The 18,587-nt window shown below is 36.3% G+C and overlaps 1 protein-coding gene across 2 annotated transcripts in view; it reads right to left on the reverse strand.

Moving 5' to 3' along the window:
• Nucleotides 1–18,135, reverse strand: part of LOC113469663 (Krueppel-like factor 6) — a 32,942-nt gene extending 14,807 nt beyond the window's left edge. The window contains exons 1-2 of one of the 2 annotated variants that reach the window (XM_026827527.1): nucleotides 17,298–18,135; nucleotides 2,359–2,464 (exon numbers count right to left, since the gene is read on the reverse strand). In XM_026827527.1, the coding sequence (XP_026683328.1) occupies nucleotides 2,399–2,464; nucleotides 17,298–17,399 (168 nt within the window). In that variant the 5' untranslated portion in view covers nucleotides 17,400–18,135 and the 3' untranslated portion in view covers nucleotides 2,359–2,398. Of the gene's footprint in view, nucleotides 1–2,358; nucleotides 2,465–17,297 lie in introns of those variants that run through there. The other variant, XM_026827526.1, reaches the window with a different exon arrangement.
• Nucleotides 18,136–18,587: the final 452 nt, after the last annotated feature.

The raw sequence follows: 18,587 nt of genomic DNA on the forward strand, positions 1-18,587 counted from the left end.
CCGTATTTTCATTTTGAAATTTTCGAGTGGTAATGATGGGGATAGGGGAAATGGAATAATACCCATGAACAAAAAAGCTTTACTTTCTGAAATTCTTTTGTTGACCCAGCACCCAAATGGGAAGTTTGTGTAGATAGGGTAATTTGCCTGATAGGGACAGATAAGGAAAAGCTGCTAAGGTATTACCATCGACTGGTAGGTATTACTTATACTTCGTTATTAATATTTATTATATCTTTATAAGTATGTAAGCTACTCGTCTGTTTTCTTTCATAATATTATGATTTTTTGTTGGTGTATTTCTGATTCATCATCATCAAGCAGATGGGTACATGATATTGCAAGTAGTTTTGCTAAGTATAAGGGATTTTCCACGAGTTTTCGCGAGGGATTTTAGCTATCATTTTTCAATCCCCACTCCCTTCCTAAACTGGGGGAAAAAAGGTGAGGAAGGGAAAACAGAGAGATTAGAAGAGTGTTCCCAGAAAAGTTTTCGTAATGAAGCGAAGAGGGAGAGAGAAAAAGACAGAAGCAGAAAGGAAAATAAGAAAGAGAGGGGAGAGAGAAAAGGGAGGGGGGGGGAGAAAGAAGAAGATAGTTGAAATTTGTGTACTCATAAATTATAAAATCGTCGACTAGAAAGTTTTTCATTGGCTGTCACAAAAAAAAACGTGCATTTAAATTATACGCGTGACGTCAGAGCTTGTTTTTTTTTTTACTTTTTTTGTGCTTTTGACGCGTATTCATCTGTGAGTCTCACATGGTAATTGGCTTTATGCCGTGAAGTTAGGAGCACGGGAGCTATTCTAGTGAAATTCTTACAGGGTCCGAAGGAATTCACCCAGTGGATCACAAACGAGGATTCTAGAGAAGTTGGATTTTATAGTCACGCTATGTAACTAAACTAAAATACTTAAATCTGATCAGATTTATGGTAATCCCCAAGAAGTTATGGGAGATCCCTTCAATGTAGAGGAGTTATCTACATTAAAATTTATGGAAAGTCTTACCGAACCTTTTGACCATGAATGCAAACAGAAGTAACACACATACCTGAAAACAGAAAGACAAAAGAGGGAAATTAGGATGGATTTGAAAAACAAGTTCAACACAAAATTCTAACAAAAACAGTTCAAGAGAACTATAAAGACTATAAACGGTAAGAAATAATAATGTTAATTAGAACCAAGACCTTTTTTTTTTTTTTTTGACCAAATCACAAATCAGACTCTTGGGCATACGAGTAGGTTTTACCCCCATACCTTGTGAATATGCCTTTTATTTAGGCTAGGCACCAATATTTACAAACAGATGGGTGAAATTCAAAGTATGTGGCCTTGATACCTATATCATGCTCATGCAGCTTTTTGTGAAAACTTTCGCATTTCGGAAGGAAAACAACAAATTCAAAACAGTGGCGAAGTTGTTCTCGGGAAATTGGGGGGTACTTTGGGGAAAGTGAAGTTTATAGTGAAGAGTATTGGAAGCCCAACAAGGTGGTTAAAAGTCTAATATGGCCTCAGAAGTGAAGGTTTCAAAATGCAAAATTTTGCGGGGGAAAATGGCAGAATTTACAAGTAGCCCGGTCTACAAGTCGCATTCGCAAGTACTCAATTTGGTTTCTTATAGACCTCTTCGTCAAGAAAGAACCTTCGGTACTGATCTCCAAAAAACGGAAAAAGGCGCAAAAAAGTTTCCATAGAACATTAGATACTAGATTTATCTGCGTAACTTTTATGTGCCTTTTACACACCGAAAAAAACCTCAAAATGAGAAAGGGGTAGTAGGAGCGGTAATGAGAGAGCAGTAGAAAGGGGAAGTAATGAGAAGGGTAGAGGGGGAGCTGTTGGAGGAGAGGTTATGAGAGGGGGAGAATGGAGAGTAATGTGAAAGGTAGTCGGAGATAATGAAAGGGGTAGAAGGAGAAGTAATGTAAAGGGTACCTAGTAGGGGAGGTAATGACAGACGGGAGGGGAGTATTATAAGCGACGTTGAACACATGAATGTCACCGTCTCTCGACTTTGATTCGTCTCGAATAAAATTATGCACATGACTCAATTTGTTTAAAGGACCGAGAGGAAAAAAACGTGCATTTAATTTATACGCGTGACGTCAGAGCTTGTTTTTTTTTACTTTTTTTGTGCTTTTGACGCGTATTCATCTGTGAGTCTCACATGGTAATTGGCTTTATGCCGTGAAGTTAGGAGCACGGGAGCTATTCTAGTGAAATTCCTACAGGGTCCGAAGGGATTCACCCAGTGGATCACAAACGAGGATTCTAGAGAAGTTGGATTTTATAGTCACACTATGTAACTAAACTAAAATACTTAAATCTGATCAGATTTATGGTAATCCCCAAGACGTTATGGGAGATCCCTTGAATGTAGAGGAGTTACATTAAAATTTATGAAAAGTCTTACCGAACCTTTTGACCATGAATGCAAACAGAAGTAACACACATACCTGAAAACAGAAAGACAAAAGAGGGAAATTAGGATGGATTTGAAAAACAAGTTCAACACAAAATTCTAACAAAAACAGTTCAAGAGAACTATAAAGACTATAAACGGTAAGAAATAATAATGTTAATTAGAACCAAGACCTTTTTTTTTTTTTTTTGACCAAATAACAAATCAGACTCTTGGGCATACGAGTAGGTTTTACCCCCATACCTTGTGAATATGCCTTTTATTTAGGCTAGGCACCAATATTTACAAACAGATGGGTGAAATTCAAAGTATGTGGCCTTGATACCTATATCATGCTCATGCAGCTTTTTGTGAAAACTTTCGCATTTCGGAAGGAAAACAACAAATTCAAAACAGTGGCGAAGTTGTTCTCGGGAAATTGGGGGGTACTTTGGGGAAAGTGAAGTTTATTGGAAGCCCAACAAGGTGGTTAAAAGTCTAATATGGCCTCAGAAGTGAAGGTTTCAAAATGCAAAATTTTGCGGGGGAAAATGGCAGAATTTACAAGTAGCCCGGTCTACAAGTCGCATTCGCAAGTACTCAATTTGGTTTCTTATAGACCTCTTCGTCAAGAAAGAACCTTCGGTACTGATCTCCAAAAAACGGAAAAAGGCGCAAAAAAGTTTCCATAGAACATTAGATACTAGATTTATCTGCGTAACTTTTATGTGCCTTTTACACACCGAAAAAAACCTCAACTTGTTTTTTTCCCTCCATTTTTTTTTCTTCTCCTTTTTTACTTTCCTTATCCTATAGGAAGGAAAGTAATGTAATCGGGTCAAAATTTCGATGGTCAGTTTTTAGTGCCAAAACACGTTTTGAGGTCCCTAGAGCCTAAATCCAAAGTTTCAGCCATTGGTCCGTGGGTGTGTCTGTCTGTGTGTCTGTCTGTCTGTCTGTAAACAAAATATCTCGAAAACGGTAAGAGCTAGAGACTTGAAATTTGGTATCTAGATGTCAAATGTGACAAGGATGCGACACGAAACTTTTGATTAAGACCGGTGCAACGGTTGGCAAGTATAAGTGGCATTTCTACTAGCTTTTATTGGTTTTTCAGCTTAAACCTCTGTCTCCTCAGTTTTCTTGTTCCTAAGTCCATCTATGTTTACCCCTATTGTTTTGCTTGCCACTAACCGCTAACCCTTCTCTTCTCCGTCTGTACATTTTAGAATGATTCCCGCCCGGGGCGGATTTTATCTTGAACAGATAAGGTTCGTTCTCGGAACGACTGGCTGACCTTCTCCTCTCCTCTCTTCCTTCTCTCTACATTTTTGGGACGATAAGACCTTAGCAGTTACAGTTCCCTCTATCAAACCTCTTAAAAATAAAAGAAAAACATCTACATAGGTATTAGATATTTATTTCAATGCATCCATGAAAACTGTGGATAGTTAAACACTATGAATAATTTTTGCGTCACCCAGTAATTAAGCAAAGTTATGTATTTTACGCTTACCTATGTACATAGCTAGGTTTATCCATACATATGTAAATGTAACTCTATGTAAACGGTAGTACTCCATGTTTGCCTTTAGATAACACTGCAAGGAACCTTGCATTCCTCAAAGCTAACCTCATATCGATATTAATTAGCATCACAATGAGCCTCAAGATGACATCATATACTTGCAAAGCGTTCTCTTCTGACCCGGAACTTGAAGGGAGACGATGTTTCTCCACTTTTCATTTTGCTCCAAAGTTTTCGCAAACTTGTCTCACTTGCTTCTCGAAGAAAGCAAGAAAGTTTGTCGTATATATGTTCCTTCTTTAAGTTCAAGTCTTTACACGGTAGGAGTACGAAACAACATTACAACAGTGTCAAAAGTATAACAAGTATAAAATATTCTGAAGATGACATCATATACTTGCAAAGCCTTCTCTTCTGACCCGGAACTTGAAGGGAGACGATGTTTCTCCACTTTTCATTTTGCTCCAAAGTTTTCGCAAACTTGTCTCACTTGCTTCTCGGAGAAAGCAAGAAAGTTTGTCGTATGAATATGAACATTGAACATGTTCCTTCTTTAAGTTCAAGTCTTTACACGGTAGGAGTACGAAACAACATTACAACAGTGTCAAAAGTATAACAAGTATAAAATATCTTTGCGAAATTATAACTACTTACTTACATAGGTACCTATATGGTCTTATTCTGGGGTCCCCTAGTCCTACATACTGGACTCGGCACACAGGAATTTCGTTGGAAAATCCTCCCCTTCAATGTAATGTAAATGGATTTATGTTTTGTTACATAAACGTTAAAACACCGTTTGCAACTTTCGAGTAGCCTAGGACACGTTTCGTTCTTATTGGAACTCATCAGCTAGACGTAGCCCTCAGGTGCTGGCTGATAATTCGGAAGTTATGTCTTAATACGGGGTGAACGTGTAGATAGTAGACACTGTAGAGAAACTATGTTCACTACACCATCCTGTATGAAAAATTATCGATTTCTACTTTCGAAGCTTTACAATAATTAAAATCGTTAACGTCTTTCGACGTCTCCCTCTACTCTATATGAATATGAACATTGAACATGTTCCTTCTTTAAGTTCAAGTCTTTACACGGTAGGAGTACGAAACAACATTACAACAGTGTCAAAAGTATAACAAGTATAAAATATCTTTGCGAAATTATAACTACTTACTTACATAGGTACCTATAATGGTCTTATTTTGGGGTCCACTAGTCCTACATACTGGACTCGGCACACGGGAATTTCGTTGGAAAATCCTCCCCTTCAATGTAATGTAAATGGATTTATGTTTTGTTACATAAACGTTAAAACACCGTTTGCCCCTTTCGAGTAGCCTAGGACACGTTTCGTTCTTATTGGAACTCATCAGCTAGACATAGGTCCAGCTAGACGTAGCCCTCAGGTGCTGGCTGATATTTCGGAAGTTATGTCTTAATACGGGGTGAACGTGTAGATAGTAGACACTGTAGAGAAACTATGTTCACACCATCCTGTATGAAAAATTATTTCTACTTTCGAAGCTTTACAATAATTGAAATCGTTAACGTCTTTCGACGTCTCCTGTGAACTTTCAAATCAAAACTTTTCAACTTGAGTTTTACGAGGCTCAAAACAGAAACAATATCGACTTTTTTTATGGCCCTCGTTTCGCCCGTTGACCTTGGAGGAAGAAGAGGAATTGAATCAGTAGATTTTTCATTGAGCAAAAAAAAAAAAAAAGAAAAGAAAAAGAGCGGTGGCCATTCTGGTATAGGGCCCAATACCTATCTAATAACAGCTAAACGACCCATATCTTTCTTTTGACTATTTGGTACATTTCATCAAAATCGAACAATGTTGTTATCTAATGCTTGAGATTGACTATTATGTCTATGTCATTTTACTTCTTCCATCTTTTTTAATGTCAAAACCTTTGTTTGTATTTATTCTTGATATTAATAAATGAGGCCTTTTTAAACTGTTGGCATAATGGGACTTTTTAGTCTTAGCCGACAGTATAAATAAGGTAAATTATTAAATAATAATAATAATAATAAATATAATTTTAGGAGTTTTCAAAAGAGGCCTTGTAGGGGCTAAAAACGTTTCGAATCCTCCTATAAAACTCGAGACCGTCTCTGTTAGGCCCTAGTGTAAAAGCACTATAACGCGGTTGCCTTAAGGCGACATTATCAGGAAACAGCTAATCTCAAACTCTCTAAGAAGGGGTTGTTTTAGGTAGGTAAAGTGCATATATCTATATTTCAAAAAGTTTAAGTATTTCTTTTCCCTATTCGTCAAGAGAACTATAAAAACTATAAACGGTAAGAAAAAATAATGTTAATTAAAACCAAGACCTTTTTTTTTTTTTTTTTGACCAAATCACAAATCAGACTCTTGGGCATACGAGTAGGTTTTACCCCCATACCTTGTGAATATGCCTTTTATTTAGGCTAGGCACCAATATTTACAAACAGATGGGTGAAATTCAAAGTATGTGGCCTTGATACCTATATCATGCTCATGCAGCTTTTTGTGAAAACTTTCGCATTTCGGAAGGAAAACAACAAATTCAAAACAGTGGCGAAGTTGTTCTCGGGAAATTGGGGGGTACTTTGGGGAAAGTGAAGTTTATTGGAAGCCCAACAAGGTGGTTAAAAGTCTAATATGGCCTCAGAAGTGAAGGTTTCAAAATGCAAAATTTTGCGGGGGAAAATGGCCAAAACCCAAATACCTAAGTAGTTGTGTGGTAGTCTAAAAAAAGTGCGTTTTACAATACATTTTGGATTCGCATTCTAAAGTTGTTTGTTTGATCAATAACCACCCACTTCCTCGTATCCGTATACCTAACCTATAAGAGAAAATTAAATAAAAAAGGGAACAAAAAATCATATCAATTAAAACTGGGAAGAAAAAGTGAAGAAAGAAAATTTCCACCAAAAGAACGAAAAAAACATTCAGCATCACATTTCACTCATTGCAAATGGAAAATTCTTGCACACAATTTGCTAACTTTTCACTAACTACCAGAAGGAAAAAAACTGAAATAAATATAAAATGTTGAAGGGGGAAAAAGAAATAAGTTTTCTTCCGACCCAGCATCACATTTCACTCATTGCAAATGGAAAATTCTTGCACACAATTCGCTAACTTTTCACTAACTACCAGAAGGAAAAAAACTGAAATAAATATAAAATGTTGAAGGGGGAAAAAGAAATAAGTTTTCTTCCGACATTTTGAAATTCTTCTGGAGAAAGTAAAGAAATGCCCACGGGTACAAGAGAACGATTTTTTTAAACCATAGTAAAATGCTGGCTGGAAACGATAGAAAAAAGTTGGTGCTAAATCAAAAACTTTTAATACGATAAAGTTTTATTGGGATATACGTTATTCAGGGTGGCCTCGTTTTGTGCTTGACAGGATGAAAATAACACCTATTAATAGAATTATAAATACAGGATGAATCAGAGACGTCGGACCCCTAGCTCCCAGGTTGATGAAAGTTAACAGCCGACACCGAAAAAGTAACAATTTAACAGCCGTAGGTATGTAAAAATTTTAATCATTTCACATACATGGTTTGAAATCTGCTGATAATTTCCCATTTCTACCAATATCAAAAGGTGGGGGGAAATCAGGTGTATTCCCGTCCCTCCCGACACCGAAAAAGTAACGATTTAACAGCCGTATAGGTATGTAAAAATTTTAATCATTTTACATACATGGTTTGAAATCTGCTGATAATTTCCCATTTCTACCAATATCAAAAGGTGGGGGGAAATCAGGTGTATTCCCGTCCCTCCCACAGGTACTCAGTTCCCGCATATTATTTAAAATTTCAATATTTTCAATTTGCTCCGGTAAACCTACGTACACATATACAGTTTATAAGAATTTTTTTTTGGAAATGGTTCAAATCTTTTTTCTCTCCCCTCCAAAGATTTTTTTCATGCTTTTTGTTTTGGACACATAGTCGCTGTGAAAAAAAGAGAACAATACTAGTAATTTATGACGCGAAGTGCCTGAAAATTATATTTATTATTATTTATTAGTAATGATAATGATAATGTATATGGCTGTATGCTAATAAATAATGCACACAAATTGCAGAAACGCGTTAAAGCTGGGGGGGAAAAAATCTTCTGAAGGAATTCAGATTAGCTAATATTTGCACATACAAAATAAATTCGTACATTTATCACACTATGAAGTCAAGTACCTATGTAGAATTTCCATATGAGTAAACATAAAGGCTGATATATTATGCCGAAGTGCTCCGTTAAAAGCCACATGAAGAAAAAAAAAGTGCCATTGGCAACGTGTTTTTTGTTAATTTTTTTTAATGTCCCCCAACTGCTTTGGTATACCTATTGGTCAAATAGAACGATCCAATACTATGCATGAAAGTCAATTTCACACTATGTATAACTTAATCATTTATATCTACGTCGTACCTATTACCTATATCTACAATTCCACATGATCCTTCTTCAAATATACAGTCCTCATCCTCAGATAAAGTTCCCCCGGAGTCGTTCCTTCTTTTCACTTGTTCTTGAAACGAAGGGGAATAGAGAAATGTAGATAGGCATGAAAGTCAATTTCACATTTCACACTATGTATAACTTAATCATGTATATGTACGTCGTACCTATTTACCTATATCTACAATTCGACATGATCCTTCTTCAAATATATAGTCCTCATCCTCAGATAAAGTTCCCTCGGAGTCGTTCCTTCTTTTCACTTGTTCTTGAAACGAAGGGGAATAGAGAAATGTAGATAGGATAGGAGAGAGAGGTAGGAAGTAGCTGTATCCTGTCTGTTATGTTGATATTATAGACTCGTACGTCATGTTTCATGTTTCTGTATCATGTATTATAATAAGGTTATAAGGTCCCTGTCATTCCTTCCTATCTCTCATCTATGAACAAGAAGCAACACTTGCAAATATAATCTGAAATTGTAGAACGGTCGCAATGAACTCTCAAGAATACTGTAAAGGTGTGTCCACAGCAACAAACAACAACACATCCGTCGACTTCGATGATCGATCGACAACCATCGACTATGTGTGTACTCACCTTGAGACTTTTTTAAGAGGTTTGATTGAGGAAACTGTTACAACGGAGGTCTTGTCGTGCCAAAATCGGAGAGCGAAAGAAAGACTGGATAGGAGAAAGTCAGCAAATCCGAAACCTAAATATTTCAGGATAAAGTTCGCCCTGGACGGGAGTTGCCCCCGAAACCTGGCGCTTACAAGGTAGGTTCACTTCGCATTATTCGTTCATTTAATGTCTTCTTTTCTGTCCTTCCCCTAATACCATCTCAAGCCCGTAAAGGGGACTTAAATAAAGCTTCTAAAATATTTTGGCATCGAGTAGCGAGAGGGAACTGAATAGAACCACGAGACGTGTGTGAGCGACTGTGTATCATTTTGCAATGTGCAAAACTCACTCATCGTTCTATCAAGTCTCGTATCTTATGTATCTACGTTGACACTATCAGGTTATGTATCTAGTATTATTTATCGTATATTTATGTATCTACGTAGGAAGACAATGGGATGACATAGATGACATACATTAGGATACAGACACAACATTGCACAGTTCAACGCCAGACACACAAACACAGGTAATTTTATACACACGTAAACACAGGCACACAAACAGAATACACACGCAAATACACAGTCACACATTCCTACAAACAAACATCAGACATGGGGAGATACGCATTACAAAATGAATGATTACTCATTAGCCCATTACTTACTCAACAAAGATAACTGACATGGGAAGACGAAATGCGATTTGGACATGACAAAACGATACATGACGTTTTATTCAGAAGGTACTCATGCACATAGGTAAACCTGAGATACATATACATAGGGAAAATATATGCTAATTAAAATTGCTACATAGACTTCGTGAAAAATAGACTGGGGGGATAGATTTTCTTTGGAACCTTTCCATGTTATGTGCAGCAAGTCAGTTATGTACTCAAGTCCGAGTGATTATGAGAATTTCGCGGGAAACAATCACGCGAAAGAGTTGCTGAGATACAATACTTTGTACAGGATATTCTGTAGAACTGGCATTGAAAATCATACTTACCATTCATACAGCAAGGATTTGGTGGAACATTATGCATAAATTGGTTCAAATTGGAATAGCTATATAGGACTTTTTATGAGAATTTGTGCAGTAGGTACTACAGGAGATATAAGATGAAGTCTGATGCAGATCAACCAAGAAGACATTACGGTCAAATATGCGCCCCAGGATTACTAGAACGCCCAATAAGTAACGAACTCCATCTCTCAAATACTATCAATGAAAACAAGACTCACAAGCTTTATCAAGATAGAGTAACTCCTTATAAGATGAAGTCTGATGCAGATCAGCCAACGAGACATTACCGTCAAATATGCACCCCAGGATTACTAGAATAAACGCCCAATAAGTAACGAACTCCATCTCTCAAATACTATCAATGAAAACAAGACTCACAAGCTTTATCAAGATAGAGTAACTCCTTACTATCAACAAAACAGCTCCATATCTACATAACTGTCCTAGGCACCTTGCGGTAGGAAACAATAACCATCCATTCATGAAACACAACTTCAACACAAGTGACCTATCTTCGTCTTGCATCTTCACAGTGGAACTAGAATAAATTACAAGAAACACAACTTGCGAGTTATCTATAGTAATAAAACTTACAACAAAAGTACTGATGTAAATATTACAAGTGTAATGGAACAATTGTTTAAAACTTGTACAAGAGTCACGAGAATAAATTGGAGCATGCAAATCGGTTTATGAGGTATTTCGATGCGGTTTTTAAATTTTATTACACAGATTTGCAAATTTTAAAAGCGTGAATGAAGGTGAGTTGAAATACCTAACCCTAGAAAGAAATGTTCATGGAATGTTAAAAGCTATGAGGTACGTATGCAAAATTAATTAATTACGCTTAGTTCTTCATAATGACATCATTAGGTTACAAGGTAGAGAGTTGCAAAGTGATAGTGTGGTAGAAGAGATGGTTTGGTGTATGGGAAGATGAGAGAGGAGAGTTACAGTCATGTACTTACATGGGTGAAAAAGTATAAAATCTAGTCATAGAGGGAGAGAAAGGCAGACCAAAGCACAAGTGGGAGGATAAGGTTGAGGAAGACTTGAGAGAAAAGGGATGGAGAAGGAAGGAGGCGTTGAGTTACAGTTATGTTCATTTGTTCATACATAGGTGAAAAAGTAGAAAATCTAGTCATACAAAGGGAGAGAGGAAGTTGAGAAAAACTTGAGGATGGAGAACGGAAAAAGGTGGGTAGGGGAGAAAGGAGAAAAGTTTAAGTAGCGCGTAGCCGCCTGAAAACCAAACCTATGAAAATGATAGGAAACCTCGAAAAACAACATCAGTTCTCTTCCTATAAAGTTAAGCAACGTCCAGCACGGCTATTAATCTACTGGCTACCCTGTATGAACATAAACTGTGCTGTGACCCAATGGTGCTCAGTTCAAGGTCGGTTCTCCTCTAAGCAACTTTTATGCTGTCATTCTAATGCATGAGGTGTCAAACAATAAACCATCAGTAAATATCCTTATTGCTATCGTCAGGTGAGGATGGATGACCCCTCCAGGCCTCGTGGTTTGGGACTGACAGTCCAGAGGTCCGTAGATCGAGGACAGGACAGAACGGGGTTCATTATGGGCAACCGTTGCACATTGTCTGACTAGAATATAAGCAAGTAAAATGTTTTTTTGAGGATATATTTACTTACTTACTTACTAAGTAACTCTACAATTAACTATACCACTTACAACCGTAACCCTATCCCTATGCAATGTTGAGCACAGCATTACCATCATACCTAAACGAGAGAGGCTTCTGTGAGATCAGAGATCACATTGCCCTCTTTTACTTTGGTTGTTAAAGGCATTTACTGTATTTTGCTCCAGCAGGCATTTACATCCTGTGTCTCTTCTACTCCTGTCTACAAGCTGTGTAGATATACGAGTATGCTAAGCAAAAACATACCTATACATCAGACTTATGTAACGTATGTACTTAAATACTTACGTAAGTAAGTAGGTATGTTTGTGTTTAGATAAAATTCCAATGATGGCCTCGAACTATAACGACCCCTCATTGTGAGACCACTTGGCAATTAGCAAACTGATTCTTGACCCATTCAAGCAAAAAAAAAAGAGGAGGAGGAGGGAGAAGAGAGGAAAGAAGAACCGACATACCTACATACGAACACGGAAAAAATAAACAAACACCCCGATGACACCACATCTGAAAAAGCTGTTCAAAAAGGAACTAACTAGCCATAATAATTAGGTAAACTCAAAAGAGTTTTTCGGTTTTACACCTTAATATACTCGTAAAAAACATTCGCAAGAACTACAAAATGAATGATTACTCATTAGCCCATTACTCAACAAAGATAATTGACATGGGGAGACTTAGCCATAATAATTAGGTAAACTCAAAAGAGTTTTTCGGTTTTACACCTTAATACTCGTAAAAAACATTCGCAAGAACTACAAAATGAATGATTACTCATTAGCCCATTACTCAACAAAGATAATTGACATGGGGAGACGAAATGCGATTTGGACATGACAAAACGATACATGACGTTTTATTCAGAAGGTACTCATGCACATAGGTAAACCTGAGATACATACATAGGGAAAATATATGCTAATTAAAATTGCTACATAGACTTCGTGAAAAATAGACTGGGGGGATAGATTTTCTTTGGAACCTTTGGATAGGAGAAGGTCAGCCGTTCCGAGAACGAATCTTGTCTGTTTAGGATAAAGTTCGCCCCCGGGCGGTAATCCAAGAATCCAAGCTAACTAGGATGGTTTAGACTTTAAACCAAGCTAACTAGCCTGTCTTGAACCATTTGAAAATTCAAAATAAGAGTCAGAGCAGTTCTAGCCTTCTTAAAGTCACCCTGTACAAATCTCTGCCATGTGAATAGTAAAAGAAGGTACATGAGTGCTTTTCAAGTCAGGTGATGTAGATAGATATTTCATATTAAAAATATGTGCGAAAATATTACACACGAGCAAAATCAGGGAACTTGTTGCATGGTAAAATGTCTGGAAAGTCAATATTATTTTGAATAACCTAATCATCTACATATCTATGTAATATGAATTTGTCCCATTTTACCTTATTCCTACTCTTAATATTTGCGTTTGCGCTTTTCACTGAAAATATTTTCCTACAAGTAGGTTGGTAATTACTCGTAAATGCCTACCAAATGGCATAAGCAAGAAATCAAGTATAAGTACAAGTACATATACTTGGTTCTTTACCTATTTACTTAAGCACTCGAGAAACACCATCACTTCTAGTCCCATAAAGTTAAGCAACGTCCAGCTTGGAGACTAGGTAATCTCCTGGCTACCCTGTATGCACATAAACTGTGCTGTGACCCATGGGTGCTCAGTTCAAGGTCGGTTCTCCAGTAGGCAACTTTTATACTGTCATTTCATTGCAAGAGGTGTCAAACAATAAACCATCAGTAAATATCCTTATTGCTATCGTCAGGTGAGTATGGATGACCCCTACAGGTCTCGTGGTTGGGGACTGACAGTCCAGAGGTCCGTAGATCGAGGACAGGACAGATTGGGGTTCATTATGGCCATAAAATGGGCAACCGTTATCTATCCACGTAATATGAATTTGTCCCATTTTACCTTCTTCCTACTCTTAATATTTGCGTTTGCGCTTTTCACTGAAAATATTTTCCTACAAGTAGGTAGGTAATTACTCGTAAATGCCTACCTAATGTATGGCATAAGCAAGAAATCAAGAAGTATAAGTACAAGTACATACTTGGTTCTTTACCTATTTACTTAAACAGTAGGCTTAGAAACCAGAAGTTCTACATATATTATGTTAACTCTTCAATTGAAAATGCAAGTAAATCTGACAATATGTTGATCCGGACACGGAAAATAAGTATTAGAAAATGTAATTTTATTTTACTCGGCAGCTCTAATTAGGAACTTATTCATTGGCATGGAATTTTGTTTCTTAGTCATTGACATGAAAATTTCCTACACTTAAGTAGGTAAGTAAAATTTTACAATGTGTTTTTATTATACCTACTTACTCATAAAGTTAAAATTCATTATGATTATGAATAAGAATAGCAAAGTACTTACTACATTTACGTAGGTACTAAACTATATTCTTCTGACATCACCCCGTCGTTATGCAGTCCATATGGTATTCCAGCAGACGCATAATAGCATGCCCATATCAGGAATATATGTGTTTTTATTATACCTACTTACTCATAAAGTTAAAATTCATTGTGATTATGAATAAGAATAGCAAAGTACTTACTACATTTACGTAGGTACTAGACTATATTCTTCTGACATCACCCCGTCGTTATGCAGTCCATATGGTATTCCAGCAGACGCATAATAGCATGCCCATATCAGGAATATAATAACCTACATGGGTTACCATGGTAACGTAAACATATTAAATCTGATTATCGTGCAACTTTTAAGTCTACAACCGGTACAGTTAGGTCCCAGGTATACAGGGTGATCAGAACATCCTTTGAAAAGGGACCATTACGTGAACCACCCAGAATCATGACATCATGACATAAGTAATATATTATTTCAGGAAGTACCTATCTACCTACCATGGCATTTATATGGGAGATGGGAGGTAAAAAGAGAAAGAAAAGTAACCAAATACGAAAGTATTTAGGTAACTAGTAAGAACTAAAGTAAGTAGGTACTTGAAGAGGTAAAAGGAGAAAGAAAAGTAACCAAATACGAAAGTATTTAGGTAACTAGTAAGAACTAAAGTAAGTAGGTACTTGAAGAGACGGCGCGGACGACCATGCACAAAACGTAAAACCGGGGGAAATTTCTTGAAACAGAGAAAGCTAGGAAAACCAAAGACGGTATCTTGAAAACGATATAAGCATTTGGGTGGCACCAAAAATATGTTTGGAAATATTTTTCAAACAGAAAAGTCTGCCAGAAAGGCAGTCCTGAATTTTTACTTGAAGAGTAAAACCCTATGCAAGTAAGAGGTACGTAAAAACCAATGTGCTTTGGGAAAAAAGTACCCATACCTACCCAAATATGTAGGTACATATTATAACCTTTCACTTATGTACCTACATAGGTGTTTATTACAACTTGATTAGGAATGTTTGTACAAATGAGCGCCTAATTATAATTTCAAAGAAAAAAAAAACTTGTTTCTTGTCTCAGACCAATCGTCTGAAATGAAAAGACACACCCACACAGACGAATTAAATTAACATAAGTAAATAAATTACCAAATTAAGTGCTAAACTGCACTTTGCTCAAAGCGACTGTCAATTGGAATTCACAACAGAAAGTAAATATGTAAATAAGGACTTGAGTTTGGTTATTATCTTATTATTGATGGCAATAAAATAAATTATCTTGTTTTAAACATTTATGTTAAAGTCATTGTAAATAAGGACTTGAGTTTGGTTATTATCTTATTATTGATGGCAATAAAATAAATTATCTTGTTTTAAACATTTATGTTAAAGTCAAGGTTGGTATGTATAGGAACCCAAGCAGCTTGTGTGTCAGAAATGCTGTAAAAAATATTTAAGAGCTTAATATTTTTTAGGGTTTTGATATGTAAGCATTGTAGCAAATTGGTTGAGTATGAGGTACTTAGGTACTTAGATTTAATTTGCAAAATTTAGTTTGGTACACATAAGGAATTTAAGGTCTAAGTATTTTAATTTAATCAAATCAATTTCCTGCGGGTTTCATCACAATCAAAAACAAATTAAAAGAAAGTACCTATCTTTCTATCTACCGCGAAGTAGCTTGTAGAAAGTAGAAAGATACTTTCTATCTACTTCAAGTAAGTAAGTACTTAACAACTTAGCTCCAAGTGTAGGTACCTATACTCATAATTGAATGATGATTTAAAAGTTTTTAACTGATTCAATGAGAACAAGTAGGTATTACTCAGGTTCTTTATGTATAAGGTCGTGGCTTGTGAGGTGAAGCCATACTGATCAAACTAATATCACTATCAAAAACAAATTAAAAGAAAGTATCTTTCTATCTACCGCGAAGTAGCTTGTAGAAAGATATTTTCTATCTACTTCGTATATACTGAAAGTAAGTAGATATGTACCAATACATACTCGTATGTGTCTTGGTTGCATTGACCATCTTCATTTCAATTTGAAATTCATATTCTGGAGAATAGGAAATAAGTGACTTCTATAATTAAACTTGCAAGCAAATAAATGAATAGATATCTGCATAGCGACATAGCTAAGTAAATATGTACCCAAGTACATAGGTACTTTAAGCAAAATTCAATTCCATCTTCTAAAATAAAATACCTAGGTAGGTAAGGTAGCTGCTACATACCCTACTTATTTACTAGAAATACTTGCGGATTTACTTACAAGCGGAAATCTGCTCGGTTTGTGGTGAATATTTTTAATCTTCGTCTTGTTATTAGCAATGTAACCTTGTAACCTCCTCCTCTTTGAGTCTTTCCTTCCCTCTACAACTCCTTCTCTTCCTCCATCCCTTCTACCCCTCTTTATACAGAGGTAAGTACTTAGGTAGGTATTCAGAATTTTAGACTATTTATAAAAATTATCTACGTAAGTTCTAAAATCTCAATAAAAACCTGCCTAGACAAGTAGCTAGGTATACAGATAAAAATAATATTTCCCTCCGCTATTTTGTCAAATGTAATATTGTAGACATGGTACTTGGGTGCTTCTTGCTTATATACCTAGCACCTGTACTTATGTACTTACTTAAGTACATACTTATAAGTAATTAGATTATTTCATATTCATAGGAAGTTAGGAACACACATGCAGAATTGCAGATACCCTACTTGGGTACGTAGATCATCAGATTATTTTTAAGAATTTTACTGAACACTCACATCATGCCCAAGCATCTACTACTCAAGTAAGTAGTACCTGAGTGAAAATACTTAAGTACCTAGGAGTCCTAGGAAAACAAGTTAGTGATTAGGTAAGTTACTAAAAATAAGGGAAATTTTTAAGAGGTTGTCTTCATACTTCTGGACTTGCAGAAAGCGTGTGATGTAATGAGAAGTATTTATCTCTCCCTATTACCTATTAATTAATTATTTTTATTAATTATATATTTATACAATTTAGCAATAAGGCTATTTTGCAAAACCCCAAATTCAAATCCGCGAAGCAGAAAGACACACCGTCAATAGATAAGACAACTAGTACAACATGTGAGTTTTGTCCCTTTGTTCCTCAGGTGTTTGTACCTATTGCTCCAAGAGTATACAGGGTTGTCTTACCTGCTGGAAATGGTCCTCGAGGGAGGGCTGTGCTGAAAAGTATCCGGTATCATGAATATCTTGCAGCTCCCGAAATATACTGCCACTAGGTAACACATCCATGGTATTTGGCAAATTAAATTAGATTGAACACAAACAGGGGACACAATATCACCTTATCAGACAAGAAAATTAAAACTAGGAAACACTGAACACAACAGATTTTATTCTTTTAAATACACAGGAAACGAAAAAGAGTAATGAAAAAAAGAGAAAAAATAAGACTTGAAATTAGCTTTCAATTTGGAACGAAACACTTTTGTTGATAAGAGATAACAAAAATGTGTGGTTTAAATAATCACGAATTTGAATGAAAATCAAATGAATTTGGCTACTTGTGAGTTACTTAAAAGATGTCAAAGAAATGGAACATTGAAATTAAATATTATCATTTAAAAGACGAAGTGTTAAATTATTTACAACAGTAAGTATTCTGATAAGAATCGCGGACCGCCAAAATTTCTATCGAGTGATAACAGAATTTACAGTAGACTCCTTTCCCGGCTTATGGTACTTTGAACTCAGCTAATAAACAAGTTAAGTAGGTTAATTACTTAATTAAAACAATGCTGAAACACAATATAATTCATTTAATTACTAGAACACCAAAAACCACATGTTATTTTCAGCTGAAAGCATGCCCAACTCCCAACTTGCGTTTGTTGCTTTGTGTTTTTCCACAAATTTGGCGATGACTTTTATCTGATCGTACACGGGAAACGAACGCACAGAGATGTCGGTTTAACAAACTAAATTACAAATGCAACGAGTTTAAATTAAATACACAACAGTTAAAAATTTGTTTTAAATATACCCCTCTCCTACACCATCTCTTCGGTTCCCTTCTCTAACCCTTCGTCCTTCTCCTCCCATACCTCCATTTCTTTTCCCCTCTCTCCTGTATCCCTCACTTTCCTCCTCCTCCTCTCTCTCCTATATCCATTTCTTTCCTACCCCCTCCTCCTCCTCTACACCCATCTCTTCCCTCCCCTTCTTCTATCTTCCCTCCTCCTCCTCCTCCTCCTCCTCATTTTCTTCAGGTGTGTGTCTGAGAGTGTGACAGTTTAATCAGTGGAAAAGAAGGAGGACATTGCACATTGCATTGTAGCACTGTGCTTCCTCGAATGAGAAGGTAGTTTTGTAATGGTTTGATATGAGAAAATGGGGTGTTTTGACCATCTCCTCTTGCTAAGGTGCCCACAGAGGATCGAAGAATTACAAATGCAACGAGTTTAAATTAAATACACAACA

The sequence above is a fragment of the Diaphorina citri genome, unplaced genomic scaffold, assembly GCF_000475195.1.
Source record: "Diaphorina citri unplaced genomic scaffold, Diaci psyllid genome assembly version 1.1 scaffold1178, whole genome shotgun sequence".
Lineage (NCBI taxonomy): Eukaryota > Metazoa > Arthropoda > Insecta > Hemiptera > Psyllidae > Diaphorina > Diaphorina citri.